The sequence below is a fragment of the Galeopterus variegatus genome, unplaced genomic scaffold (assembly GCF_000696425.1).
Source record: "Galeopterus variegatus unplaced genomic scaffold, G_variegatus-3.0.2 Scaffold1337, whole genome shotgun sequence".
Lineage (NCBI taxonomy): Eukaryota > Metazoa > Chordata > Mammalia > Dermoptera > Cynocephalidae > Galeopterus > Galeopterus variegatus.
In genome coordinates, this window is record NW_007727448.1 from 402,280 (window position 1) to 415,002 (window position 12,723).

The 12,723-nt window shown below is 44.7% G+C and overlaps 1 protein-coding gene across 2 annotated transcripts in view; it reads right to left on the reverse strand.

Annotated features, from left to right (window-relative positions):
* The window catches only part of LOC103593392 (unconventional myosin-XVIIIb-like), a 145,007-nt gene extending 132,696 nt beyond the window's left edge, over nt 1-12,311 (reverse strand). The window contains exons 1-5 of one of the 2 annotated variants that reach the window (XM_008576355.1): nt 12,204-12,311; nt 8,801-8,922; nt 5,593-5,747; nt 1,825-1,948; nt 770-970 (exon numbers count right to left, since the gene is read on the reverse strand). In XM_008576355.1, the coding sequence (XP_008574577.1) occupies nt 770-970; nt 1,825-1,948; nt 5,593-5,747; nt 8,801-8,911 (591 nt within the window). In that variant the 5' untranslated portion in view covers nt 8,912-8,922; nt 12,204-12,311. Of the gene's footprint in view, nt 1-769; nt 971-1,824; nt 1,949-5,592; nt 5,748-8,800; nt 8,926-12,203 lie in introns of both variants that reach the window. The other variant, XM_008576354.1, reaches the window with a different exon arrangement.
* Between the last annotated feature and the right edge of the window lie 412 nt (nt 12,312-12,723).

Genomic DNA, 12,723 nt, shown 5'->3' on the forward strand with positions numbered 1-12,723 from the left:
TCTCTCTCTCTCTCTCTCTCTCTCTCTCTCTCTCTCTCTCTCCCCTCAACCATATTCTGCCATATGAGACCCCTGCATTGCTGTGAAGTCATCACTGAGAAGACCCTCACCAGATGTGTTCTCTGGACTTTGGACTTCTCAGACTGAAACTGTAAGCAATAAATTTTGTTTTCTTTATAAATCACCCAGTTCCATGTACTTTGTTATAAGCAACAGAAACTGACTAATACAGGATGTGTGGGGAGAACTTAAAGCTGCATCCTATACACAGACAGTGCTCAATAAATATTAGGTATTTGACCAGTAGTTATTTATCGAGCACCAACTATGTACCTGATCTCATTATAGTCTCTAGGGATGGACTGCTAAGCAAGATTGACAGAAAAAAAAAATATGACTTCCTGAAACTAATATCCTAACTGGGGAGAGAGGTATTGAGCAAATTTTTAAAAATACTATCTAATATGATGGCAGGTTCTATGAAGTAAAGCAAACCATCTAAGGAGATGGGAAGAAAATGTGGCATGAAGGTGGGGCTATTTTCAAGGTGATCAGGAGGTGACATTGAACCTTGCAGGAGACCAGGAGACATGGCTAGATCATGAAGGATATGAATGTCTGACTTAAACTAAGAGATTCTCTGGGGTAATAGGGAGCCACGGAAAGATGGGGAGCAGCCAAGTGATGCAGCCATGTAGCATTTTAATAACATCACTCTTCATTGGAGCCAGCATGGGACAGGGCATCGCCCAGGACAGGACTTTCCTACCTGCTCCAGCTGCTTGATGGTGTTTTCCTGCTGGTTGTGGATTTTCTGTTGCTCGATGGCACTGGATTCCAGCTTCCAGAGTCTCTCCTTCAAGCCAGCAACAACGTTTTCCCCCAGAAAGGGTGACCCCAGCAGCTCCTGCTTATGGTTCTGCAACATCTCCACTTCTTGCTTCAGCTGCAAGGTTTCCTGCTCCTTTTGCTACAGAGACAAAGGGGGCAGGAATCTGGTCACGTGAGCATGCCCACTCCTCCCCAGGGATACCATCAAAACCTGCCGGAGTGGGCTTTCCACTTTTCAATGCACTCCATCTCCACCTTGACCTCAATGCCCCCTCACAGCATCCCCTGTGGGATACCAGCATGGGCTGCTCTTTGGGACAGCTCAGACAGGTGAGAAGGGGTAGGGTTGTGGATGGGACTGAGGGAGAACAATGCCACAGACCTCAGAGCACGTAAAGGAAGTATCTGCCCCATTTGTAAGGGAAGTATAGGCACACAGCTGAAGCTTCACTGTGTGCTGGTGAGGCTGAGATTGAGATGTTGGAGCAGTGAGGCCATGTCCAGAAATGGCTCTTCCAAATTAGAAAATCAGCTCCAGGATCAAATAACTTTGGGGTAGATCATGAAGGGGCTGAATGCCAGGTTAAAGGGTTTAGAGGTTCTCCTGGGAATAAGAGGGAGCCACATAAGAATGAGGAGCAGCTGAGTGAGATACCCATGTCGTATTTTAATAAAATCCCTCTGCGTTGGAGCCTACACAGGATGAGGCATTGCTCCTGGACAAGGCTACAGCTAACTCATTCTCTGCGGGGCCTCTTGCAGCTCCCGATAGACACCTTGGAACCCATGCAGGTGACTGGAAGAAGATCATGACATCAAGCTAGGGAGGTCTGATGATCAATCTACCAACCACCGTTTAATTAAGACACGCAGGCCAACCAAGACATCCACACAGGGCTCTCTCCCCTGTCACCATTTGCAGCAGGTGCACAGATAGTTTCCTGAAATACAGCAGCCAAGAGCTAAGATGGCTCTGTGCTCCCCACCCCTTACCTTCAGCTGCTGCTGCAGCTGGCCTAGCTCCCACCGCACGCTGGTGTTCTCCTGGGTCACTTTCTCACGGAGGCCCTTCTCAAACACGGACTCACCCAGAGCCTGGCCCAGCTGCATGTCAAACCTGTCCAAAGCAGAACACATGTCATGGCATAGTGGTGGGGGAAACTGAGGCAAAGGTAAGGAGGGGCTGGAGAAAGCCAGTTAGTGTGCCAAGAACTATGAGAGTGAGAGAGAGAGAAATGATAAAGGAGTTGGTCAATGCTTTTATGCAAAGTTGTGCGTGTAGGGTAGGAATCTGGAATACCACAGCAATTTCTAAGGTTTACATAGTTTCCACAAACATACTTAATATTTATTAAAAATATGATGCAAAATGCATAGACAAAAATAAAAATAGAATAAAACTATATACAAACATATGCAGAATAAAAATTAGAAAATACACCGATATATTCAAAAAGCTAGTGTATCTGGTTTGCCAACATATGTCAAGCTGTATTAACTCTACCAGGCCCAGGTTTGGCATCCAATATTCACTGACCCAGGAACAAACGAATGAGTATATATATATACACACAAACAAATGTTATTCTGTATTTCATATTTTACATCATATTATCTGGTTTATGCACTCATAAGCCATATTAAAGCATGCTAGTTGTTGATAAAATGCCAGACATTGATACATTTAGTCTTGTCCTCATTTGCTTCCTATGAAGAAAACACAAAGACTAGACAGTCCTACTGGGAGTCATCTGGAGAATTAAGAAATGCCCCGTTAGGGGCCCTTCTGCCCCTCGGTGATGGTGACCACTGGGTGAGAAGCACTTCCTGGGCTTCACATCACTCCATTCAGTTGTCCCAGCTGCAATCCCATCCCAGATGAGGAAACCGATAGAGAAGGCTTTGCCAAGCCTCGGTAAGGTTTGACTCTGAGTCACTTGCCCAAACAGGAAGTCCCTCTGCTCCAGGGAACTTGGTGAACTTGGTGTGGCAGAACTGGGCATGGTGTTTGCACCTTGGTGACAAGAATGTTTCCCTTGTTACAAGATTATCCAATGTCCCCTAATACTAGATGGCCATTCAAAGTCTCAGACTCCTAGGAACACCTATCATGGGTCACATAAGGGAGCCCTCCCTTGGAACAGCCCAGGAGCTCTCTGATTGGCTGTTGGTGACATCACTCAAGAGGTGCTATCTGCTGCCTCTGAATGGAAACACTGTGATGAGAGTGATGATCCAGTAGTCCCAATGTGCCACGCTTGGGCTGGGGTCCAGGTAATCCTCACAACAATTCAACAAAAAACATGTTATTGTATGCATTTACAGAGGAGGAAACTGAAGTTCAGGGAGATGGAGTGATTCAGCCCCAAATTCCAAAGTGGTGGAAGTGGGTGTGAGTGCCGCTTCCCTAATGTCTTAGCCAGTCCCTTATCTACCTGTCCATCCCTGGGACAGATGAGGTAAGACAGTAGGAGCCAGACAGTGAATCACGTTCCAGAGGAGTCCTTGACTTAACAGGCCACCTGATGCCCAAGAACGGCTCCTACAGACACAGACTTCTAGAACACACTGACTGACCAACCACCTGTGGCCAGACAGATTTGCACATGCCCCTCACTCAGCTTCCCGTGAGTGTGAGAGTCCGTGAGCCTCACACAGGGCTAACCCCAAGAGTTCCATCAGCCCTGGAACCAAGCTTTGTGACCCATGGGGTAACCATGGCAACAAGAAGCCAACCCCAAATGGAACCATTCTGGGCCACTCTGAGAAGCCAGGGTGGGGACAGGGAGCTCTACCCTCATGGAGACATCACTCCATCCTGAGCCCAGCAACCTAAGGAGGCAGCTGCACCTGTAATTTATTAAATATGGAGAGACACAAGGAAGAGTTGCTGACCTCTAGATCGCTTCCTCGTCATAGTTATTATGCCCAAATTTCCACCATTAGACCGAGGCTTCTGCTGCCCCCGTAGGCTCTCTACTAAGATGCTAATACAACTGGAAAGGGAATGCCTGCTACCTACAATTAGCATCAAAACACAAATTAGCTTCTTCCAAGAGATGGTAGCAGAACAGAGGACATCACAAGACAGGTAAATTTTGAAAGGAAGAAATGTAAGTAAAATGAGAACTTTCCCAGGGGGACATTATGGGGAGGTTCATAAGTCACTGGAATGAGGAGTTCTGCTTAAGGCATGAGGGAAAGACCAGAGAGATGGACTTTTTCTGGCTGCACAAATTCCAAAGTCTGGCTCCTTACTCAGCAGGGAGCCAAAACTCTCTCTAAAGCATCTCAGAACAGGAGTGGAACCCACAGTCGAGGACCAAGATGGTCACAGCTGGGAGAAACCTGGGGGATGATGGAGTCCACACCTCTCATTTTATGGATGGGGTCTGTCAGAACCATTCTTTGGCATCAGGTGACCTGTTAAGTCCAAGGACTCCTCTGAAACATCAGTCACTCTCTGGCCCAGAGAGGTGATATCATTTGACAAGGCCACACAGTGAGTGGCCAAGGTGGGGCTGAGCTGCTTTCCCCACTGTAAGGGTAAAAGGTTTAGTTTGAGCACTCAGGGGAAGGTGGAGAAGGGAACAGAGTAAGATATTAATAAGAAGAGAGTAAACTTTTATTTTGAGGAGCATGCTAACAACCCTCAAAAGATCTTTTATTCTTTTTGGTTTTTCAGATAAAGCCAGCTCAGGGAAATTCAAGGATATATGAGAGAAACAATATTTAACGAAGATCAAATTCAAAATCTATGCCAACCCCATGTTAATATAATTCTCTTGCTACCTCTTGGAAAACCATGTCTTGGCTCATGTAGGAACGTTTTTCCAAATTTTATCCTGGGTTCCACCTACTTCCTTCTATGAGGTCTCCATTAGGGCTTGCCTGGCTCAAAACAGGGCCCCTGTACACCTTTATCCTCACCAAGTGAGCTGAACAACTTTAGACACAGCCAAGCTGTCCAGGGATAAACGCATCACAGGCTCTTAGGCTCTGCGTAAGGAAGCCCATGGGTGTGGACCTGGGTACCTGTCCAGGCTCCACCACTGCCTAGCTGCAACAGCATCCAGACGAGGAAGCCAGTATAGGAACCAGCGTGCACATTCCAGGTTGGTTTCTTGCTCACACATAAGGTCCAGTCCCTGCCGGTATTGCTCACATGATCTGAGAATGCAACCCCTAAATGAGAACAGACTCCATTTTTTTGGGCGGCGGCCTCATTTCGTCCATTTGGATGTACAGTACCAAACATATCGCTCACCACAAGGGGGCGTTTTCTCCCCCAACCTACGGATAAGGAATGGAAGGTTGAGGGTTCAATGACCTGACCAAGGTCACACAACTAGATCAAGAGGCACTGCTGGGACTTGAACCAGGATGGTTTAATATCAGCGCTGGGCTCCTAACCCCCATGCTAGGCTGTCCTGACTGTACATTGCAAACCCTTCACTTGACAGATAGGGGTGTTGAGGCCGGAGATGCTTGGCCAAGTTTGCATGGCCAATTGCTCCCAATGATGAGACTGAGTAAGAGAAAAGAGTCATGTCTTGCTGGAGTCTTGGGAGAGCCATACAGGAATAAGGTGTGGGGGGAGGAGGAGGCAAATTAGGGCAGAACAAGGAGATTGAGCCCCATGGATGAGGAAACCTGGTAGAAGTGAGGGGGCTTTGGAGGAGAACCTGGAGACCCCAGGAGACCCCAGCCCCAATGCAGCCTATTGTGGTGCCTCAGGTGATGGTGTGGGATGCAACTCACTTCTTCTGCTTCTTCTCCAGCTCATGGTTTCGGCTTTGCTGGTTCTCCAGGAGCACACGGGTGTCCTCCAAGTCACAGGTCAAATGGTGGCACTTCCTCTTCAGTTGGTGAGACATCTGCTTGGCCCCCTCATAAGCAATTTGCAGCTCCCCAAGCTGTGAGAGTAACAGAACGAATTACTTTGCTCTCTTGGTGCTTTACTTTGTATCTCAAGGAGTTGCCATTTCCAAGATGGGAACACTGGAGCTGGAGAGACCCTGTCTTGATCACTTTCTACCTGTGTCACCTCCAGGAAGCTACTTCTCTGAGCCTCAGTTTGCTCAGAGGTAAAAATAGGGTAATCACATCAATTTGTTAGGATTATTTTTATTTTTCCTCAATAACCCTCCTGCCGACACACTCATAGATTCTCTACCTGCCCTGCCTCAACTTGACAGCCCCTTGGGCACCAGGTAATTCATATCCCCATCAGTTGGCATAAAAGATGGAAATCTGTGAGGATTAGCCACGGAGCAGCCAAAATGACACACTTAGAAAATCTGATCTGGAAACCCAAGAAACAGGCCTTAAAGGTTAAAGTTGTAAATGGCACGATGGATGGGCTGAATTACACGGGCATGCACATGGCCTTAAACAAACAGAAAAGCAAAGCTCCTTGCATCTTCCTCCAGGAGACACCCTCCCAAATGTCCTAGTTTGGATCTGTGAAAGAACGCAGCTCAGCACACTCTTTGAAGAAATGGCCTCATTAAAGAATTGCTTTAAATAAGCAAAACTCTGAGTTAATGAAGCCTGTAATTCTAAACTCAGTATTTGAAGGAAAATGGGATGTTTTCTTATATTCTGCTGCTCAGAAAAGGTTGCAGTTTTATTACTTTTTAATGTAGCATGAATAGCCCCCTTCCTTAGGGAAACTGACTTGAATTTATAATTTGTTATTAAAGAACTGGGCTGTTTCCATGCAGTTGTCCTTTTGTGTTTATCTATGGTTCAGGATGTCTCTGAGGATCACAATATAACATCCATCACGGAAGTGCCCATGAAAACCATCACTACCATCACGGAGGATACTGAGTCTCACGTCCATTGTTTATAAAATCCCATGTGATCTCACTCTCACCCACCTCTGCAAGGGGATCACATGATACTTTTCTCTCACCTTGAGGATATAATAGACAGGCAAATATGATCTTCATCTTATGGCTCTTAACATAGAATGGGAGAGACCAAGAAGCAAGCAGATGGTTACAATGCAGCATGATGAGGCTGATATTTGGGGAAACGATTCAGGGGTTCCCAGCCCAGTTTGCATCAGCGAAGAATTTCTGTAGAAATTGACATTTAAGCTGAGATTGTAAGAATAGTTGGAGATATTCTTAAGGCAGGGGAGAGAAAGAGTGTTCTGGAAGGGGAAGAAGAAACAGCATATGCAAAGGCCCAGAGGTGGGAAAGAATCAGACATTTTTGTAAAGAGAGAACTGAGTGTGGTTGAAGTCAGTGGTGTACTGGAGCTGGCTGGTATCAACTTAGGAGAGTCTGTCCTGCACATCTCTTCCAAATTCCATATTCAGTGACATCACAATGGTAATCTAAAATTGGCCATGGAAACTGACAAATGCTACAAATCAAGACTTTTTTCCATCCCCCAGAGAGCCATTTACAAGCACCCCATTGGTTAGAATGCAGACTAGTTAGAATGTAGACTAGAGATAGCTGTAGAAAATAAAAGACAGGAAAAGAGGCCAAACTATCATTACATCCATCTAGAAAGACTAGTAACATTACATTGTATATAGATAAGGTTACATTACATTTGTAATGTCTAGCTTCACTTTCAGGAAAAAAAAAAGGGGATAACTGAAATACAGAGGACACAAAGCCAGAATAATAATGGTAGATACTGACATCATGGCAGCCAGAATGAGGGACAAGAACATTGATAGATCCAGAAGTATCCTTAAGAAGAGGCTTGTATTTGAATGCCCAGATAGAGACAGGAGACAAGGACTTGGCCTATGGAAGGTGGGGAGTTGGAATGAAAATGCTTCCACTGTCAGAGCCCTCAAAGAGCTGCACCTCCGTAAGGGGACAATAAAGCTTCACCTACCTGCGTGGAAGGTGGTAAGAAAGCTTGTTTCCACTCCAGCTCTCAGTGGGAGAGAAAGTACTCCCATATCCACTGTCAGAGCCCTCAAAGAGCTGCACCTCCGTAAGGGGACAATAAAGCTTCACCTACCGGCGTGGAAGGTGGTAAGAAAGCTTGTTTCCACTCCAGCTCTCAGTGGGAGAGAAAGTACTCCCATAAGAAATCAAAATTCCAGGTCTCTGCCTCATATGGGTTTAGAGATCAAATTGACACTTTTCACATGTTGCAAAAATCTGACTTTGAGAATGTAGCATAACCTGAGGGACTGCTGCAGAAGAAAGTGCAAACGTGCTTCTTCTAGGGGAACACACCCACAATCATGTTATCAAAGGATTCCCATTAAAATCACAAAAAGTAAAAAAAAAAAAAAAAATCAACTCAATAAAGACAGCCACACACACACACCCACACAATTCACCATGGGAGAAGGAAAAGAAAGGAAACATTCCACAATGCAGAACACCTGAGACTACCAGGGTGGGAGTAGAGGGACCCATTGAAGATGAGCTCACAATCAAAGTTTACAAAACGCACAAGAAAAATATTCACCATGAGAGGCAACATCATTTGTGGTGACAGAACAATCTGAAACAGACTTGGAAAGTTCTCTCAGCCGCAGTGTGGCAGGTGATTGAGGGAGAGGCCAGAGGCAAGATCAGTTAGGAGGTTATTGGCTCTGGTCTAGATGATAAATGGAGGTAGCAGATTAGAGGCAATGGGAATTGAGAAAATGTGACTATTTTAAGAGCATATTACAATCATTTTATAGATGAGAAATCTGAGGTAAAGTGATTTCCACAAGATCCAAGCAGAAATAGAACTCTAACTCAGATAGGCTGAGTCAGTTGCTTCCTGGATAGAAGACCCACATGTAGAGAAAATATTTTCCATATCCCACAGTGACCAGCATTTGTCCTAACATTGGAGAGGGAGAAACATGAAGTGGCTGCTGCCTCCTTTCTGCTTCTCCAAGCCTGGCCAGCACATTGGTCACTCCCCATGGAGGTGAGAACCTGACATTCCCTGACATCTCTGTGGCCCAGAGTATCCACTCCCTCTTACCTTCTGCTCCAGCTCTTTTCTGGACGTCAGCTCTGTGTCCAGCCTCTCCTCGCATTGCTGTAGACGCTTTCTGAGAAACTCGTTCTCCATCTGAGCGCAGTCAAGGCGCATCTGCCACTCGTCTGCTGGGAGACCAGGGTGGATGTAAGGCAATTTCACAATATTCATGGAGCCCTTGAACCTCAGTCTTGAACTTCGGGTTAAGAAACTGTAATTGAAGTCCAAGTTTTAAGAAACACTTTCTCCAGGCAGCCCGTCCTGACCACCTCCAGCTGTCTAAAGTCCTTGAATGCTCGCTGTTTTAAGATTGGTTGTTTAATTGTCTTTACAAGTGTACTCACACCTTTCTTTTTTCAAGAAAATTCCATCTTCCTTAAGGGCAGAGGAGCTGTTTTAGTCCTCCGTGAGTCCTTAACACACTCTAAAAGAGTTCCCTACACTCAGATTAGCAATACATGTCGATACGAGCTTGCCAATTGCCTTATGAATCTAACAAAATCTTCAGGCAAAAAGAATTATCCTACTGACCAACCCCATTGGGGGGCAAAGAGTATGTACTTATTGACTATTTAGATGAATTAAAAAATAAATGAATTAGCAATAATTCAAGGGTGTAGTAAATGCATAGCAATAGAAACTGGTTACAAGATGTGTCTATGAGATAACATGGATAACAAATCCCTTGATAAAAAATAAATGAATTAGCAATAATTCAAGGGTGTAGTAAATGCATAGCAATAGAAACTGGTCACAAGATGTGTCTATGAGATAACATGGATAACAAATCCCTTGATTGGTAAAAATATTAAAAAGCATTTGCTGGTTTGATTAAAACTGTTTGGCTGAATAGAATGAGCTAGTTTAGGTTATGATGTCTCATCTTTTGACCATCTGAATAATAGAATAATGCCTTTTAAATTAATGGAGCTGCAGAAAACATTCCACAAGCAGGCAATTTAAGATAGAGACAATCCACTTATTTACCTATCATCCATCCATCCATCCACCCACCCACTCATCCATCCAAACACTCATTGAGCACATTACTTTTTGCCAGGCACAAGGGATAATGAAATGAGTAAGAAGCCATTTCCTCTCAACTTCCAGATAATCAGTGAGGAAGGCAAATGTGTAAAACGATAGCTGCAGCCTAGTTTGATCAGGGCTGTCTTAAGGGAAGCTTATGAAAATCCAGAAGAGGGTTCAAATTCATAAGAGCAACAAACTTGTTTTGCTCATCATTGTGTCCCCAGAACATGACTACAATGCCTAACATATAGTAGGTGCTCAATTAACTTTCATTGAGTAGGTGAATGGATGAATGGATGGATGAATGGGTGAAGAGATGGTAGGGTGGGGGATTAATGGATAAATAGTAGGGTGGTTAAGTGGAATGGTGGATAGATGGATGCTAGGGTGAATGGATAGGTGGACACACTGATAAATGGATGGATGTATGGATGGATAAGTGAATAAATGAGTGGATACATGAATTGATAAATGGTGTTGGATAGACGGTAGGGTGGAGGATTTATGGATGGATAGTTGGGTGGGTAGGCAGAATGATGGATGGCTGAATGTTAGGGAGGATGGAGAAGTGGGTCCATGGATGACTGGATGGATGAATGGATGGACGGATGAATTAATGGATAGATGGATGGATAAATAAGTGAATAGATGAAAGAATAAGTGGATTAATAAATGGATAGATAAATGCATGGTAAGTTGAATGAATAGGTTGATGGGTGGATGGATGAAAGGATGGACGGATAGAAGAATGGATGGTAGAATTAAGACCTTGGAAGAGGTGACCCCAATAGAGATTTACACATCACTAACCCGAAAGAAGGATGATATAACAGTAAAGCGTTAAAGCTTGTTCAAGTTTCCACTAAGGTAAATAATATGATGATGGGAAAATAATTCTGTCCCCCCACCAGGAAAAAGCCTCATGGTAGCAAGCAGCACAGCCTACAAAAGAAAAGGAAAGCAGGAGAAGCATTTCTGCAGCTTCCTATGTGTTCTGTGCTACGATGTGCTACACAGTGCATGGCATGGGTGGGCAACATGAGCGAGAAAGGAAACTGTTCTCCACCCTTCAAGGCTCAGCTCCACATCCAATTTCCATGCCCAAGCGAGCCACTCTTAATCACCAGGTAGAATTCAGCCTTTCATTATCTAGTCACCCTTTCCCTGGGTTTATCTGATCTCCACATTTATACTGCAAATTTCTTGAGAAACAAGCTCAACTAAAACTCTTCTGTAGCCCCCACAGTGCCCAGCTCAGTGCTGGATGCATATAATAAAAAGCTATCTTTAAATATTTAGCTATGCATAAAGAGAAAAACCATGAATTTTTATAATTTACACTCCAGCTTGATCCATAGAGGAGGTTGTGGTGCCATTACAGTGGCATGATTAAAATGTTTTATTGCTTCTTTCAACTTTCCTGTATTTTAGGAATTTTCTGTAATGGGTATGTATTACTTTCATAATGAAAAACAAAATGTTTGTGGATTGTCTTCATGGAATTAGCATCCAGCACTAGGAGCCTATATTGCATTCTGACTAATGTGCTCATAAGCTAGGCGCATCTCCTCCTCTCATACAACTCCCCTATTTTGCCACAAGAAAACAAACTGGGGATTATCATTTAGACATGAATCTCAGTCAGATGGGACTGGTGCTGATGCTCTTCTTGGGAAACTGCACCGTCCCACACTGCAGATCCTGTGCCTCCACACGCAACGTGTCCCTACCTTGTTGGGTGTCTCATATCAGAGAATCTCAAACTTCTCGGCATTAACCTCCCTGGTAAACGCCTTCCCTGGGAGTAGCCAGGATGAGAGAGTGAGAGTAGAGCAGAAAGAAAATGCACCTTGTCTCTTCTCCAGAAAGTGGCTTAACGCTTTCTACCAATTATCTGTCACTATCTCCATTGGAAACATGAGGAAACAGAGGCAAAACAGTTTTTTGGCCCAAAGCCATCCATCTAATGAGATGGAGTCAAGATTCAAATCAAGAAATGCATCATAGGTTCCACTTTTCACCACTAAATTGCCTTCCTCAAAATTTATTTTTAAAATAATCATATAAATATAGAAGTGTCTTATCCAATTTTTTTTTCTTATCATCCTTTGCGTTATTACTAAAGAGCTTCTGTCACATTGCTAATTTATTCTTTGGGATGTTGTTGCATTATCTGTTTAATGTCTGCCTGTCTGCCTGTTCCATTAGACTGTAAGCTCCAAGAGGGCAGGGGCTGTGCTCATTTGCTCTGCCAAAGTCCCGGCCCCTAATGCAGTGTCTAGTGCATATTAAGTGTTCAGTGTGTATCTATGAATGAAATAAAAAGACAGCTTTGTCCACCAGCGTCCAACCCCAAGGGTCCGCCGCTGCTTACCTCCTCCAGTGTGATTTTTTTCCAAGTCATTTAACTGAATTTTCTGCTGGGCTTCTTCCAGCTGTTTCTCCACTTCTTTCAAATTCTTCTGGACTTGCTCATACTTTCTCTGGAAGAAAGGACTCAAGGTCCAAACTGAAGCTAGAGAGGAGCCTGGGCTGGCCATCTCACCCATGGTACCTCTGAGACCAGGGGTTGGCCACCTCCTGCACAGTGTTGACCCATGGAGACTCCAAGGCCAGATACTGGCCACTCTCTGCACATTCCTCACCCAAAGCACCTCCAAGGCCAGGAATGTCCACCCATCTGGGCTGGCCATCTCACCCATGGTACCTCTGAGACCAGGGGTTGGCCACCTCCTGCACAGTCCTGACCCATGGAGACTCCAAGGCCAGATACTGGCCACTCTCTGCACATTCCTCACCCAAAGCACCTCCAAGGCCAGGAATGTCCACCCAGGGCACAATCTGCAACCAGGGGTTGGCCACCTCTTGCACAGTCCTGACTCATGGCACCTCCA